The 17,252-nt window shown below is 39.8% G+C and overlaps 2 protein-coding genes across 2 annotated transcripts; one reads left to right on the top strand and one right to left on the bottom strand.

Annotated features, from left to right (window-relative positions):
• Positions 1-6,192: 6,192 nt before the first annotated feature.
• Positions 6,193-10,453, top strand: LOC120110977 (uncharacterized sugar kinase slr0537). Its single transcript, XM_039127035.1, has 8 exons — positions 6,193-6,429; positions 7,647-7,910; positions 7,992-8,063; positions 8,167-8,205; positions 8,288-8,395; positions 8,486-8,583; positions 9,244-9,355; positions 9,894-10,453. Exons 1-8 carry the CDS (start codon positions 6,235-6,237, stop codon positions 10,140-10,142), a joined length of 1,137 nt encoding a protein of 378 aa, XP_038982963.1. The 5' UTR covers positions 6,193-6,234; the 3' UTR covers positions 10,143-10,453.
• Positions 10,454-13,490: 3,037 nt separating this feature from the next.
• On the bottom strand, positions 13,491-16,815 carry LOC103703742 (proteasome subunit alpha type-1). The gene is made up of 2 exons (XM_008786701.4): positions 16,264-16,815; positions 13,491-14,137 (listed from the first exon to the last, which is right to left on the bottom strand). The coding sequence occupies exons 1-2, from the start codon at positions 16,612-16,614 to the stop codon at positions 13,703-13,705; spliced, it is 786 nt and encodes a 261-aa protein (XP_008784923.1). The 5' UTR covers positions 16,615-16,815; the 3' UTR covers positions 13,491-13,702.
• Positions 16,816-17,252: the final 437 nt, after the last annotated feature.

Here is a 17,252-nt window from a genome sequence, read left to right as displayed (position 1 = left end):
TAATACATAAATATATGATATAGTATGATATTACAGTTATGTAATGTAACATTATTCTAATATAGCTAATATAATGTTATATATTATAAGATAATAATATAATATAATTTGATATTATATAATATAACATATCAATGTATTATGATATAATGTAATATAAAGGGACACTTTTTGTAATTATATGATTTTATCATGTATAAAAAAATTTTATAAATCTAAAATAGCTTTTTGTACTTTTCCGAAGAAATTCTATTTTGAAGCTTCTCCCAAGCAGACGTTTTCAACTTTTTGGCAAAGTTAAAACAACTTTTTAATTTTTATGAAATATTTTTATTCCATCAAAAAATATTTTTAGAGGATCAGAAAGTACTTTCTGGCCTACCAAAAGCTCTGCCAAAAGGGCCTTGGTAGTAGCTGTTGTAGTCCATTTTCTTCCAACTAAAGAAATAAAAGGAAAAAAGTGAGGCCAGTTCATGTAAAGTTAGATTTGAATAACTTCTACTTGACCTTACTAGACTCATTTTTGGCAGCGCATTATTTGTTGTCCAAATGAAAATCGGACACGACCCTCCCATAGATACTGACCTTGAAACCTAGCTATGGGCTATAAAATAAAGCTGCAGATTGGAATTTGGAATCTGTGTTGTTGGTGGGCTCTGTTCGCGAGCCATGTTACCTTCTTGCAGGGTAGTGCTAGGTTCAGAAGGCAGATATAAAAAAAGAATCTCATGTTGCATCCACTGTTAGTCTGTTATCCACCAGAGACAGGAGAAGGATAAATAGCCCCTGCTTTCGGCTGGTGGGAAGAACAAAAAAGCCTGCAAATAGGGGCATTTTTGTGCTTTTCTGTGGTTCCTTTTGGCTTTTCCACCGTCTCCATCCTTTTTCTTTTTCCTTTTTTTTTTTATGTTGAATGACTGATCCCCAGGCGGCCTAACTTCAGTGAACTTTTACTATTCTTACATGATTGCCTATATGATTAAATGTAATAAGTTTTTGGCGCATGATAGGCAGCCTGAGTGCAGGCAAGCGACCCCATATCTGTCCATAAAAACTTGACACCTTTTTTGATTATAAAACTTATTAAACCCATAACTCACTCTTCCCTGTAATTGGTTGGGGGGGGGATTCTTTGACATGTTTGTGTTTTACAATGATTTTAACTGCGAGCAGTGTGAAATTTTTTGATGACTAGCATAACAATTCTACGTAAAACACAGACATATACACATATATTTACAGGCATGCTGTTTTGACTGTTATATTGATTCTTGAAGTATATTACGGCTGAGCGCTATGCATGGTTTGTGTTTCACCTTTGAAAATGTTATGGGATATAGAACCCATGATGATATCATTTTATTATTGTTTTTCATTACAAAAGCTAATAATGACTGTCATAACATAATAATAGTATTATGATGGAAAGAATATGTTGGGATTTTACTTTTAGCCTAAATGCACCATCATAGCATTCTGATGGCCGACAACTGTTTGAATCTAATGATCATATAGAGCACCGGCGTTATTAAAGTAACAAATCTTTCTGGTAATCTTTTTTTCTCTCTTTAAATCCTTTCTGGTAATCTTAATGGATTGGTAATGAGTATGGTTATATCCTATAACTATTACTGTGATGCATTATTTGATGCTCCCTGCTCCCTGGCGTCTTTACTAGAGAAGAGAACGAACTTGGAAATGTCCCCACCCACCTCTCTGCTCACATGCTTCACCTATGAAAAAAAAATAAGAATCATCGGTGCTCTCCCATTGTCTACTCACTCTACTACCTAGATATGTCTTTTTTTTCTTCTGTTTTTCATTTCTTCTCCATTTAAACAACCGAGATATAGATTTTTATATAGCTTAAAGAGAGTCGAACGTAAGGAGGAAATGTTTTGGCAACAGAGAAATCCCACAACTTAATAGAGCAGGACCACAACTTGAGTGAGATTCCCCAGAGATCACTTACTTCCAAGTTGTCGCCAAATGGTAGCTCGGGTCATGGGATCACCAGACATGAAGGACCACAATAAGCAATAATGCAAAAAAGAAAAAAAGAAAAACTCATTGTAGCTAGGAAAGGGTTACGGTGGGAGGCGTGCAGTTAGTAAATAATTTAAGGCATTGTGCCCAACAAATGCAGATAATATATATCAGGCCTTAAGACCTCATCTAAAAAAACTAGCTAGACAGCCTTCATAAACTCGTACTGCAGTGTTTTTCAGTTCACATAAGCTATAGATCGAGTTCGCTTTGATATCATTTGTTCCAGCCAAAGATCTCGCCCAAAATAATTAGTTGGAAGGTATTTTTTGGGTTCCTTGGTCCTATAAGTACCCAATAATTCATCGGCGAATAATCGATGTGAAACTAAACATACGTTTGTACGGGTTCTCATAATATAATATCAGATTCAAAATTTTTTCTATAAACAATAATAATTATAAGTTAACGGTGTTAATGAATAATCAAGAATTTCTAGCAATACTAGGTAATAGAGTTGACGGTGACAAAAAAATAATTGCCAGGATGATTCAACTTTTTTTTTGCATTATTTTAAACATTTCATCCAACAATTGAAAGCTATGGTTATCCTTAGGGAATTGACTATAGGAGGGCTGCACTTGTGCTAGCTTTCTGTGTGAGGACTGAGTTTCATCTTGTTCGACCAAACTTAGTTTGACATGACGTGATCCTGGAAAACCAGAGCCCCACTTTGGGGATAGAAACGACTGAGTTACAACCCAGACGACTTTATGTTCGGACCATGGGAGGTGCTTCCCAAGTATATGATTCAGATACTTATAAACAGTAATGCTCCTGACGTTATCAAAAAAATAAAAAAATGAAGTCTTGGTCACTGCACGGTGTCTTCTCCAATATTGGTGATGTAGCCTGATTTCATGAAAGGCATGCAGTTATTTGATATAGAAGCCACTTCTTCAAACCCATTGACTAACATCCGATTAGGGGGAGGCAAGTGTCTAAAAGAAAATACTTTGAATATGTCCTTTAGAAAATTCCAGTGGCCTGGATTCCACATAATCCGCTGCCGGCACTTGGAGACCAGCTCTGCTTCTCTTTCGACTCTAAGAAGACATTTCCGAGATGTATAGTTTTCTCTCTAAAAAATATAGAAAGTCTCTCACGCGGATTTAGCAAGACTGGGGGAGATTTGTAAGAAAGTCATCTGGCTTTTCCGACAAATGATAGAAACGCGTAATGCGTGGATGTGAACTTGCTGGACTCGATAACAAAATTATTTGGCTTTAGCATCAGTTCTTTCTTGGCACCCACAAGTGAAACAGGAAGTAATATACATCAAAGACTCATTGACTAAGGTGTTTATGGAATATGCTTAATTTTTTTGTAAGCCAACCCTTGGCGGGTTGTAAGCTGGATGAGAATGAGATGGCTCACAAAAAAGATGAGATGGCAACATCAGCTGTCTTCCTCTCTTGTATCTTTTTATTTGTTTTCTCTGATTTTCTCTATTGTGGAATATAATATTTTGTTTCCAGTTTCATTGTTCACCTGCTCTAACACAAGAAAAAAAAGGGCTGCAACACCACCATCACCAAGAAAAAATATCTAAGTTAAAATTTATGTACGTATTTTATTTATGATAGAGATATACCTTTGCTAGTGATGTAGCTGGCTGTGCTCATATGAGAGCAGCCGATGTACCAAAAAAAAGAAAAAAGAAGAAGAGAAAAAGAAAAAATATTACAAACATTTGATTAACGGGCCGATTTATTTTTTTTTATTCGAAGAATTAATTCAGTTGAGGGGGAACCCTATCAAAAATTTATTTAGTTAGAAAAAGAGGAAGCGAATACTGCACCCATCGCAGGATAAATCTAAATTTATAGAAGATTCTAAGCCATTTTCTCTAATAAGAGGCATACAAAAGAGGATGATTTGGATAATCTCAATTGTGGAGGTAGATAATTGAAAGGGGACTTGATTCTTTACCTCTTTTCAAGTACTCCAGCATGTGCGCAAATGAAGATACCCAGTCTTTCATTATAGCTAGAGACAAATTTGTCCAATCTAACTTACTCTTAAGCTTTGAACCAGTCTCCATAATAGCTGGATACAACGTAGAAACAATTTGGAACACGTGGTATTTTCTATTTGAATATAGGGCTAATAATGGATAACCAGAAGGATCCTTAAACTCTATATATGCCATACTTTGGCCACTATAAGTAGAGCTGAATATGATTCAGAAGCGAGATCTGTCATAATAAGAAACCGAATTATGGGCCAAACTTGATCATATAACGTTCAATTGAGGGTTTTTTTCTTTGATCAGATAGCTTTTCGAGATGTACAACGTGACGTCGCACCCTCTAGGGGCGTGCTTCTAATGATCGAGCCTAAATTTTATCATTTCAGGTTTGAAACGAATGGTAAAATTGAAAGTTTTCTTTTTAGATAAGATTTTGACCATATATATCTCTCTGTTTAAGAAAAACCAGGCAGAGAAATAGAAGGCAAAGTTAATGTACAAATCGAGATCTACCTCGTTAAAAATTTTAGCTTTTTGAGTTTATTTTTATTAGTGATGTCTAGTTTAGAAAAATAATCTCGTTAGAATTAAAAATATTAATCCGACTCAAATTGTGCAAGAACAAATCTCATCATTATAGATAGAGATCATGTACCTTATTTTTTTGAACATTAATAAAAAAAATTAAAACTTAGGCATACTTTTACAATTCTTTCGTCTTCCTCTCTTTTTTGAAAGAGAGATTCGAATTGAGAAGGTTGAGAAAAATCTTCCTTTTCTTCAATCAAATCAATATTAGGCTTAGAGCACATATAAATAGGCCGAAGTAATATACCACAATACTTTATCTAATATTGCTTGCAAACCATGCTTTTTGCTCCTTATATATATATATATATATATATATATATATATATATATATATATTCGCATGAATGGTCTTAACATTCTTCATTTGGACACGATAGTTTTGTAAAATGATTCACTCAATTACCACTACCGAATACATTGAGACTTGTAGGGCAAGTCAGGTAGGTATTGCTCTCTCAGCTGCTCATTCAGTCTCCGTCTCAGTCGAAGGAGAAGTCTAAGTCACCTTTCTTTGACATTCTTTCTGGAACCCCAAAAAAAGACCTAGTTCACTCGCCCATGGCTGAATGGTTAAAGCGCCCAACTCATAATTGGCAAATTCGTAGGTTCAATTCCTACTGAATGCACGCCAATGGGAACGTTTATGGACCGGATATCCCCCCGAGGGGGCAGGGGGGTAACGTCCATCTAATCTGAAAGTAGGTGTTTGAGCGAGGTGTCCGAGCGAGTCAGGGAAGAAAATTATTGCCCTTCTCTTAGATCTTAATACAGCTTCCGTAACATGACAAGATATAAAAACCCTAGCTAACATGCCGGCAGTTTATCTTCTCACATGAATCACAGAAATATATGCTATCTACAATGAGACAATCAAAATTACTTTCGTCCATCAAAATTATTAGAATCTGGAAGACATGATCTTCTGCGAGGAACAACTCCCCTAGCTTGGTTCGCATATTAAAAAAACTAAATATTCACATGAGAATCATTTTTTCTTGGAAGAAAAAAAATCATTGGTAAATACTATATATGGAACCTGTAAGCCGCATCACTCGGCATACTTAAGCAACAAAAGGTAATAAAATATAGTGCTACAGTGACATATAAATCTTATATACAGAAAAAAGTAACGTAGTACATATAACTTATTGGCTGGTTTATGACTGTTCCGTACAAATCTGTAACTTTTTTTTTTATAACGAGATTACCGGTGCGCATTAGCTTTCCTTTTTAATTATACGCGCAGCTTATCTGACATGGCATATGGGATCCACCATCGCCCTTACCACGAAGGGTCCCTTCAATAAATTTTGCACGTACTTCATTTACGAAATCAATCCCCACACGCTGCGTTATTTGGGATCGGGTTGTACCTTTATTGATGTCCTTTCGCGACGTTAACCGTTGGATCGCATCCCGCACATCTATCAAAGCATTCCAAACTCCATTCATCTGCCTGCACGGATCACGAAGTGGACATAGCGAGATCCAACGGGCGTTTGGCTCGAAGGAAGGTGAATCCTTCTCTCGTGCGAAAGATACAACCCTAGTCCTCGTTCTTTATAACGGCAACGGGACGAAGCCTAAGAGCCCTGACTCTGAGAGAGAGAGAGAGAGGGAGGTCGATGGGGGCCGAAGGAGAGATGCCCTGCCCCCTCCTCCGCAAGAAGGACGGGCAATCTCCTCCCCCCCATTCCCCTCCTCCTCCGCCGCCGCCGGCCATCCTCGGCCTCCAGCCCAACGCCCTCGTCGACCACGTCGCCAGGGTAGATTGGTCGCTCCTCGATCGGATCCCCGGCGACCGCGGCGGCTCTCAGCAGGTCTATAAACACCAAAACCTCCATTTGCCTTATCGCCACGATCGTTTTACTGTTCCGGTTCTCGTTTCGGGGATCAATCGTGTCTCCTGCTCGCTTGCTGTTGGATTCTGTTCCTAGTTTTAATAATTCTCCGTTCCGTAGCTTTGTTTCTGCGTCCTCTATTAGGGAGGGATTGCTGTTCTTTTGGTTTCTTTCCAGATTTTAGGGTATTTGTGTGAAATCTCCATGGGACGACGTGAATTTGCTCACGGTTTAATCCGTTATGGTGTCCTGTATGGTATTTTGGGTGCAAAATCGAATTTTTATGTGTTTTTGTTGTTATGCTACTTCCTTATGAGATTTTCTGGTCCTTGCATAGTTGCATGAGATGTCACAGGGCATAATTTGAATTTGCTCTCAGTTTAATCGGTCATGGTGCTTTATGTGGTTTTCTGGGTGCAAAAAAAAATAATCTATAAATAAAACTCTGTGTTCATTTAATTGAAATGTTTGTATTTTCCTTGATGCAATATCACTCTTTTTCTGATTTGCATAGTTTGAGTTTGTGACCTTTTGTGATGTTGACTCTCTTTTTATTTTGGAGCAGTCAATTTTCGTTCCTCTCTCTTTCTCTCTCTCCGTATATGTGTGTGTGTTTCTTTGTAGCTATTTGCTGAAATCAGCTTCTTGTTCTCCATTTCCCACTGAATTTTTATCACTGTTAGGTTTTATTTGATCATACTTATATCATCATACCTCGTAAGAATTAAATCAAAGCTTATATCAGGGCTTGAGGGCATAGACTCATTCTATGGATAAAAGAATTACATTGACCAGCTCCCAACCTGCCAACCATTCATGAACCAGAGATGAGAGAGGAAAACACTTTACAAATCACAAGGTAGGTGGCATATTGGAACCCACCTTAATAGTTAGACAGTTCAAGCACTCATTGTACTAGGAGGCAATCCTCAAGATCCTCTATAAACATAAAGGCTTTAGGCAAACAGCGAAGAAGGCTGGGTTTGACACAGTAAACAGCATCCAATCTTTTCACACAAGCCATCCCATAAAGTGACAATTCAAAGAACAACCTCATTTCTGATGTTAAGTATCTTGTTTTAAGCACAATGATGGATGATGTATATAAACTTCTACAGCACAATAAATATATCTCCTTAATGTTCTCCCCTTTATCTTTCATGTACTGATGTGATGTAATTGGTAACTCCAAACAGGTCAATATTGAGGATTTGAATCATATTTTAAGTGAAGTCAATACCCACATTTTCCCATTCCTTAATGACCTTTCTCCTATAAGGACAATAGCTGGGGGTAGTGTTGCCAATACCATCAGGGGACTGACCGCAGGCTTTGGAGTCCCAAGTGGAATAATTGGTGCTTTTGGTGATGATGAGCAAGGTAGTATGTTCATTCATAATATGAGCTTTAGTGGTGTGGATGTTTCAAGATTGAGACTGAAAAAGGGACCTACAGGGCAGGTGAGTAGGATGCAAATTTGTCTCCTTTTCTGGGATTCGGCTGACTAAAAGAAATATTTAACTTAAATTTGCCTGTTATAGTGTGCATGTTTGGTTGATGCCGATGGCAACCGTACCATGAGGCCCTGTCTGTCAAATGCTGTTAAGCTCCAGGTATGCAGGCTTCCATATGCTTCTCCTGTTTAAATATTATGCAACTTTAAAAAATGATATGGATGTGCTCATTTTTTTCTTGTCCTTATGTTATATCTACCAGGCCAATGAGTTAAAAAGAGAGGATTTTAGAGGTTCAAAGGTATTTTTTCATGTTTGGGCCAAAAGTATCTTTATAGCCCAATGCTGATTGCTATTTTGCTAATATATCATGTTCTATGCAGTGGTTGGTATTAAGATATGCACATTTCAACTTGGAAATAATCAATACTGCTATTAAACTTGCTAAACAAGAGGGGGTTTCTGTTTCAATGGACTTAGCCAGTTTTGAGGTATGGCCATAAAATTATTGGCTTAATTCTTCGAGTATGAAAATTTTTGGTCTTAGTTGTATTGGCTTGGAAATAATTGGTCATGTGCAGATGGTCAGAGACTCCAGGATGCACCTCATAAGCTTACTGGAGACTGGGAACATTGATCTTTGTTTTGCCAACGAGGATGAAGCTAGAGAGCTTATAAGGTGACTCTTGCTCTCTTGCATTGCAACTAAGATAAATGTTAAGCATATTAAGCATTATTAGTGAAGTGTAAAATCTCATTTTGCTATTGGAAGAAGGTTTTTGGACCACTAAACTTTATATAAAATGGAATAATTGCCTAAAATTTTGTGGGGATGTTTGAACACAAATTTTGATGCATATTCTGGGATGCAATATCGACCCTTGCTTGAGGGTGAGTCTTAGCGCAATGTTAAAGATGCTTCATTATGACCGAGGTATCACAAACATGGGAACAACCTCTCTGCATGTAGGGGTAAGATTGCATATATCCGACTCTTCTCAGACCTCACAGTGGCGCAAGTCTCGTGCTTTGGACCTTCCTTTTTAACAATATTGACCTTCGCTGACTATTTATAGATCAAACTTAGAAAGTTTTGCTGGAAAAAAACAAAGAATTTATTTCTTAATAAAAGCTCTTAAGCTTATCTAGTTTTCATTCGTGATTTATTTTCAAGTCAAATAGCCATCCAAAACTTAGATGAGAGTCACTCTCATAGTAAACAGTTTGGAGGGAGCACTCAAAGATTGATAAAACGAAGTGAATACTGTGAGAGAGAAAACTAATGTCTAAAATTTATCAATACATTTTCATGATTGGATATGCTTCTGCACTGTTTCAGGGGAGAACCAAAAGCAGATCAAGAGGCTGCACTAAGTTTTCTGGCCAAACACTGCAAATGGGCTGTTGTGACCCTTGGCTCTAAGGGATGCATCGCAAAGCATGGTAAAGAGGTCAGTGGTTTTTTCTCTCTTTGTTCTTTTGATGTTTTTTTTTTGGGGGGGGGGGGGACAAGTTAAAATGACTGAAAAAGTTATAAATGATGTACGATATATGACTGAAAAAATATTGTGGCAGATGTAACACTGATAAACAGTAACCTTGACAGTGACTGTGACAACAATAACATATACCATATCCAATGAATTAAACTGATATATTCCATGTTTTCACGAAAAATAACAAAAATTGGTGGATATCAAGAATAGTGTGAGTCGTGTGATTATTTTCATCTTAGACAAGTCCTAGTTAATATGATCAACTAATGCGAAAATACATTGTTCTTTTGATGTTCATGCATTTATGAGAAAATAGAACATGCTTCAAGTTGTATCTACTTGCAATCAATAAGCTCAAGAAACAAAACAAAGATAAAGATAGCAAATAAAGCACGGTGCTGCAGCAGGACCAGGCAAATAAAAATCTTTATAAAGGAAAAGTAAATCATTAAGTTAAAGCATTTGGTAACCTGAAACAATTGGTATGTTTCAGGTTGTCCGAGTTCCAGCGATCGGGGAGGCACTTGCTATCGATGCCACAGGAGCCGGTGATCTCTTTGCGAGCGGCTTTCTGTATGGCTTGATTAAAGGGCTTCCACTTGAAGACTGCTGCAAGGTGGGCTCCTGTGGTGGTGGCTCTGTGATACGATCTCTTGGTGGTGAAGTGAGACCTGAGAACTGGCAGTGGATGTATAAGCAGATGCAGGCCAAGGGTCTGTTGCTTCCGGATCGTAAAAATTAGTTCTCTACTTGTTTGGGCTACCAAGACCCCTCTTCGGCTATAGCCACGTTTTTTAGAAAAGGCAGCATAATGTTGGATTTTGGGGGGCCGGTTCTGGTGGTTGCGATTTGTAGTTGATTAGTTTTGTGTCCAATAGCAGCACAGTGTGTATGGGACTAGGGTGGAAGTTAGACTTTGCTAGTAAAAGATGCTAGAATTGGACCAATTGGTTGAGGGAAGTGTTCCAAAACGGTTGGATTCTATTTACTTTGCTGCTTATATTGTTTTGTTTCCTCTGTTTCATGTCTAAAGAATTCGGCATTCCTTGTTTAGTTGCTGGTTGAAATTGTTCCGGGGGAAACTTTTCACCATCCCCTGGGCCTGTTGGCTTCTAGTTACTAAATTATCAAAAACTCCTTGGAAGGCAATATTTAGCGGGAAATTGCTTGAGAAGCGGCATCATCTTTCCATATCATGAAAAGGGTCAAGACTATCCAAAAAAGATCGTTTCTTTTCATGAAAAGATTGCATTGCAACAAGCTGGAGAAGCGAAGACCTGAGACTTCTGTCGTCAGGACTTAAAGTCCGTTCTTCAGGCTTCGTGGGTGAATACATTGATGTTTGAGAGGAAAAAAAAATCCGGCACCAACCCTTTGTTTTTGTGAGTTATATTTGGGACGTTATCACGAGAAATTTACAGCATTAATGATTGGAAAAAGTAATATATATAGCTTAACTGATGTTGGAAACAAAAGATCTGTCACCAACCCTTTGTTTAATCGAGTTATATTTGGAATGTTGTCACAAGAAATTTATGGCATTAATGATTGGAAAAGTTGATATAGCTTATTTTTCTTAAATCATAGATACAAAATCAATAAGCCAAAAAGCATAGCGTGGTTCGCACAGATAGCAAACCAGGCTCTTTAAAACCAAATAAATTGCATCTATGGTTGAAGATCGACTCTTGGCAATTCCAAGGTCAAGCCAAACATTAATCAAGAAAGCCATTTGTCCGCCGATTTTAGATAAGATATGCAAGCTAGTGGTAAGAGGGCCTCAATGTTAGACAGGAACAAGAGCCAAAGGCTATCAAACAGAGCAGAGTAAGTCCGCCTAACCGACAACTAAACTTAGCCAAAGCCTATCAAACCGGTCCTAAGTTCCCCCACTGCAACAAGGAAATCTAAAACCTTGTGCTGACCGTTTGAAAACTTGGAATTGAGGAAAAAAGAATGGAATGGAAGGAAAAGTTAAAAATTTTGATGTTTGAAAGTTTTTTAGTAGAGGAAAAGGGAAAAAAAAGAAGGGAAGAGGAGAAAAATTTTGGTCTCCAATTCTCTCATTTCTTTCCTCCCATAAGTGGGAGGATTTGGAGAGAAATGATTTGAAACTTAATAAATTTTTGATAATACCTATTTTATCCTCTACTCATAAGCATGCTCTTTTTCTAATAAGGGTATTTTAGTAAAAGTGTTAAAAAGGTATGCTTTCTTAGGGCTGTCAACGGGCCGAGCTGCTCGGGCTCGGCTCGGGCCCGGCTCGGTAAAAGCCCGGCTCGAGCTCGGCTCGTTAGTCAAACGAGCCCGAGCCCGAGCCCAAAATGAGGCCCGTTTAAATCTGAGCCCGAGCCCGAGCTCGAGCCCGAGCAGCTCGCGAGCCCAAACGAGCCCAAAAGAGGGCTCCAAAATCGATTGGATTGGTTTGGGTTCGGACTTAGCCCGTTAACCCAAACCCAATCCGTTAATTAGTCCCACCTCCTCTTCTTTTTTTTTTATTTTTCTTCTCCTTTCTTCTGAGTTCTGGGTTTCTCCAGAAGCGTCCGGGACCTCCGGATGTCCCTCCCCTCCCCTCTTCTGGGTGTCCCTCCCCTCCTCCCCTCCGGGTGTCCCTCCCCTCTCGCCTTCCTCCTCCGCCGCCGATGCCTCGCTGCCTCCCTCCGCCGCTGATGCCGAGCTCGGTTCCGGATGTTTCGATCGGAGACTGGATAGGGTTGTCCCTCCCCCTCTTTCTTCTCCGTTTCTCCCTCTCTCTTTTCCCCTCTTTGCCGACTCCTCCACCGGCGACGGCGGCGAGACTGCGACAGAGTCACAGAGGAGGGGAGTCCCTCGCACGGGAGGGTCGGGCCGCGGCCGGCGACGCCCGCGGCCGAGCCCGTGGCGTCCTCGGCCGTGCCTGCGGCCGAAGCCCGTGCCGGCGGTGCTCGCGGCCGAAGCCGGCGGCCGCCGCATGCGACGAGGTGAGTTATTCTTCTCTCTTTTTTTTTTCTTTCTTTCTAACCTTATTTCTTCTTTTCTTTCTTTCCTTCCTTCATTCTTCTCCGACGAACCGCCGGAACTGAGCTCGGCTGGCGGCTGCTCGTTCTTCTCTCCGACGGTCGACGGAGACAGGGACGGGGATGGGGATGGGGATGGGGCGGGCTCGGGCTCGGGCTCGGGCTCGCCGCTCGGGCTCGGGCTCGGGCAAACGAGCTTCACGAGCCCAAGCCCGAGCCTGAGCTGTGCCGCCCGAGCCCGAGCCCGAGCCCAATACTGGGCTCGGTACCGAGCCCGAGCCCGAGCCCGAGCCGGGGAGTTGGTGAAACGAGCCGAGCCGAGCCTGCGGAGGCTCGGGCTCGGCTCGGCTCGTTAACAGCCCTATGCTTTCTTTTCTTTTCTCTCCAAACTTCCAAACAAGAGGAAGGAAAGTACTTTCTCTTCCCTTCTAAAACTCCCAAACAAGAGGAAAGGAAAGTCTATTTTATTCCATTCTTTTCTTTTCCCTCTCATTAAAATTTTTCTTTCTTTTCTTTTCTCCCCAAAACTCCCAAACGGAGGGTTCGTTTGAAAACTTGGAATTGAGAAGAAAGAAATGGAATGGAAGAAAAAGTTAAAAATTTTGATGTTTGGAAGTTTTTAAGTGGAGAGAAAGATAAAGAAAAGGAGGGAATAGGAGAGAAAATTTTGGTCTCCAATTCTCTCCTTTCTTTCCTCCCATAAGTGGGAGGATTTGGAGAGAAAGAAATTGGAACTTAATAAAATTTTTATAATACCTATTTTACCCTTTACTTATAAGCATGCCCCTTTTATAATAAGGGTATTTTAGTAAAAGTGTTAAAAAAGGTATGCTTTGTTTTCTTCTCTCTCCAAACTCCCAAACAAGAGGAAGAAAAGTACTTTCTCTTCCCCTCCTAAAACTTCCAAACAAGAGGAGAGGAAAGTCTATTCTATTCCATTTTTTGCTTTTCCCTCCTCATTAAAGTTTTCATTTTTTTTCTTTTCTCTCCAAAACTCCCAAACGGAGGCATTAGTGCTCATGATTCCTACAAATAATTATTTCTATCATCAAAGTAATGTTCCAAAAGCATTGGCATCAACAATACGAAATATCTTAGAAGTAAACTAAACTGTAACTCGATTCCAAGCCAAGTTTGTAAGTCAAAAGATAATCTCGATGGCATGACAAATCCTCAGAAATTGAAGCATGAATCATGCAAAGAAAAACAGCGCTGATTTTTAAAGAGCATGCTGAAATCACATGATTCTCAAACATCATTTTCTTCATCATGTTCACACCAAACCGAGGGGATAATTCTATCCGAATCAAATATCCACTGGTGCTGCTTCAGAGCTCTTATCCTCTTGCATGGCGCCCTGATCGGCTGCAGCTTCCTCCCTAATTTCCATTGAGTCTATCACTTCCTGTATGGTTTTCTGATCGATCACGTGAAATGGCTCTCCAACTCCAACAACAGCAACGGTGCAGGTGGCACTGGTCAACTTCTCACTCTGCAATGTTTCTTTAATGGCACAAAGGGCATCTTTTATCAGTTCTTCACGAGAGTAGCTGTTGAAAGCCTCAAATCTGCGCTCCAAATAAGTTTTTGCAGCCTGGGAGCGGGATCCTATTGCAAATGCCTGATACTCAAAGTAGTTTCCACTGGTGCAGTTATAATATAGGTGGGCACCAGTTTCATCCAATCCAGCAACCAGCAGGCCCACCCCATAGGGCCTTTTCCAGGAACGCTGCGTGCAGACCTGCGGTTGGCAATAGCAGCAATGCAAACTATGTCCTCATGAAAAAAATTAAAGAACCCAGAATTTTAGGATCCCAAAATACAGCTTGGTAAGCTTCGAAGAGTTAAGGAAAAGAAATGGCTTTGCAGACTTAGAAAAATGAATGGCTGCAAAAAATCAACACATTGCAAGTAGACCACTTAACTATTTAAAATTAACAACCAAAAAATACATGGCATATGATAAAAGACTGCCATGCCAGAAGATCATGGCCCTTTAACTTGAATTCAAGAAACTCTATAGTTTAAACTGGAGCCTATCCATCCCTAAAACATCTTTCACAAGGGTTCTGAAGAAAATTCACAAGAGGACACGTGCAAATATCTAGAGGTGCTGATAGGAATAAATTCAAGAAAGGTTGACAAAATCAGTTTGGTATAAATTTAAAATTCGACCACAGATCGACCGGGTGAATCATCACTCAGAGGATTCAATTTGATTTCTATTCATCCATTTTTAATGAAATGTCAAGTGAAAAACAGGTGTCAAACAGAGAAGCGTGTCCAGAAGTGAATTTCCATGTCAAATATGGAGCTAAACCAATGTGCCATATGTCTTGATGCATATCGTATTAAAAAAAGGCTCATGTATTTCTTTGATATCAAAAATTAAAAGGCAATTGGAAATCATTTGCTGAAAATGTTAGAATACTCAGCAGCCACACACAGTTAAGTTGCTATATTCCTGTTTTTAGCATAGTCAATTAATAATGAAGCAAAATTACGCACTCTTGAGAACAAAGAATAAAAGATTCTAAAATGCATTTTTTTTATCCAGCAAGCGAAGCATAAAAAGAAAAGTAACATCAATGATACAACAAAAGTATGAAATAAATTCCACAGGCCAAAAACAAAAGGAAAAAACATCTAAATTGTCAAATGTGAATCTGGTACCATGAGCTCACTTTTTATAACACCAAATCAAGTGAATCGTTGATATAATTAGAGACACCTCCAATTTTCTTTTTCCTCATCTTTTGGAAATGGCTAAAGTACTAAACTATTATACAAATTGAGGAATTAACTAGATTAACTAGTATAAGGAATCATGGTACAGAGTCTCTCTCCTTATTAATCTCATATGACATTTTGAGATTTAGACTGGACCAGAATATTTTCCATTGAGTCTACATTCAACCAATACGACAGCACAAGCATTAGCGAGCTTTCTCTTTGAGCTGGCAGCTCCCAATATAGGGGGTTCCAAATAGTCGCATTCTTGTGTACAATAAAATTTTACCAATGCTACTGAAGGTGAACTCATATAATCCTCAGTTTTATCACCCAAGAGTTTTATCATGCGAACTTCTTTATGACTATTCTTCAAATTTTGATTTGAAGAAGGTCAGATTTCCGATCAACATCTTATCAGTACTTGATGTCTTGTATGTACATCTTTAAGTTTCCAAGGCATGTTGCAATCAAACACCTGAAAATACTTCACAGCATTTACCTTGTTTCAAACCTAATAGCTATCTTCATCATCATTAAGCTCTTCTATACATTAATCCGTGGTGCTTGAATGAGTGCAATTGGTATCACTTTGCTACCACATTTGAATTGGGACCATATTTCAATTTCTATTCCTACCAAATTATCATTCCATACAGTTTTTGAGTGGCAATAGCATTTAAAGAACACAACACAAGGAAAGCAATCATAACAGAACAGAAATTTCAGGGATGTTCACAGCAGCAATCATGATCAGGATGAATACTTAACATGATACGGACATAAATAAATTAAAAAAAAAACCCTCAAAAAGCTCTAGTAAGGAAGGTATTTTTATTTTCATTGCGGAAAGTAGAAAAAAAAGGAAGAGAAGAATATGGATGGAAGACGTGAAATAATATAGCAAAAAGCTCACCATAATATCAAATGTAGACCTAGACAGGGACGCATAACATCGAAGAGACACTAATATTAGGAAGAAGAAGCGATTATTTTCCACAATCGAAGCAACTCACCTCATTCCATTCCAGATTCTATTAAATTTGCTAAAAGAATAAGGAGATCAAGAAAGAAATCTCGAGAAAGATGGATGGGATCTTGGGGCGAGTGGGGTTTAGGGTTGCGAGGACTCCGAACCTGGGCCTTGTCGGCGAGGTGGACGACGAGGCGGGAGACGGGGAGGGGGGACTCGTAGACGAAGGCGTAGTTGATGCACTCGGAGCGGAGGAAGCGGGAGAGGACGCGGCCGTCGGCGGTGAGGCCGGCGATGGCGACGCCGATGTGGTCGTCCACCTTGAAGACCTTCTTCTGGTGGGAGGAGAGCTCGGAGGCCGCCTTGTTCACCGTGGCCAGCGCCACGTGGGTCGCCGACCGGAGGCCGATCGCCGCCGACCCTTGCTTCACCGCCTCCATCGCGTACTCCACCTGGAACAGCCGCCCCGCGGGGCTCCATGTCGTCACGTCCGTGTCGTACTGGTTCCGGAACATCTTCGACTCTTCTACGACCGAAACAAGGCTCTGCCCTTCTTCGATCGCCGCCCTTCGACGACCACCACCACCGGTGGATACTGCAAGGGGCTTTCTTTTGTTGCTGTTGGGATCTTAATTTGCGCGATTTTTATTTAGATCTACCGGGTTGCCTCCCAAGGTGACCGGAGAAGACGTCGGCCCTCGTGCTTCTTCCAAGGGGTGCAGCCGAACACAACACTGGGCCATGGTTTGGGCCGGACGTCACAGCACTCTGAGCTGAATTAAGCCCATCATCATCAATAGATGACAGAGAACCACAGGAGATCGGGGGATGTGGAACCGGGTTTTCAGTCAAAGCCGGACTTGGGCTTCATGCGCAACTTGCTTTTTATATGTCCGACATGGGACCAAAAGGAGAAGTATTTTAAAGCATTCGAACCAGCAAAAATTTAGAAGATAAGATAAAGTTTTATTTTTTTAAAAAATTAAAAACTCCAATAATTTCTCACGAAAAATTCAAAATAGCAATAATTAATGCACAGTTTATAAAGCTGCTGTAAATTTCTGCACAGATTTTGAAGTTGTAGGAAATTTTTGCACTAATTTTAAAGCCGTCGAAAATTTCTGCATTGATTTTCAGAGTAAAATAATTTTTT

Source organism: Phoenix dactylifera, chromosome 6 (genome assembly GCF_009389715.1).
Source record: "Phoenix dactylifera cultivar Barhee BC4 chromosome 6, palm_55x_up_171113_PBpolish2nd_filt_p, whole genome shotgun sequence".
Lineage (NCBI taxonomy): Eukaryota > Viridiplantae > Streptophyta > Magnoliopsida > Arecales > Arecaceae > Phoenix > Phoenix dactylifera.
Note: the sequence above shows the minus strand (reverse complement) of the source record. Positions and strands in the feature narration are given on the sequence as shown.

Excerpts from the sequence above, each read along its gene's own strand:
- LOC120110977 (XM_039127035.1), top strand. The coding sequence starts at position 6,235 with ATGGGGGCCGAAGGAGAGATGCCCTGCCCCCTCCTCCGCAAGAAGGAC. Across the intron at positions 6,430-7,646 it reads ACCGCGGCGGCTCTCAGCAG|GTCAATATTGAGGATTTGAA; the intron begins GTCTATAAACAC and ends AACTCCAAACAG. Across the intron at positions 8,396-8,485 it reads TGGACTTAGCCAGTTTTGAG|ATGGTCAGAGACTCCAGGAT; the intron begins GTATGGCCATAA and ends GGTCATGTGCAG.
- LOC103703742 (XM_008786701.4), bottom strand. The coding sequence starts at position 16,614 with ATGTTCCGGAACCAGTACGACACGGACGTGACGACATGGAGCCCCGCG. Across the intron at positions 14,138-16,263 it reads ACCTCGCCGACAAGGCCCAG|GTCTGCACGCAGCGTTCCTG; the intron begins GTTCGGAGTCCT and ends TGCCAACCGCAG.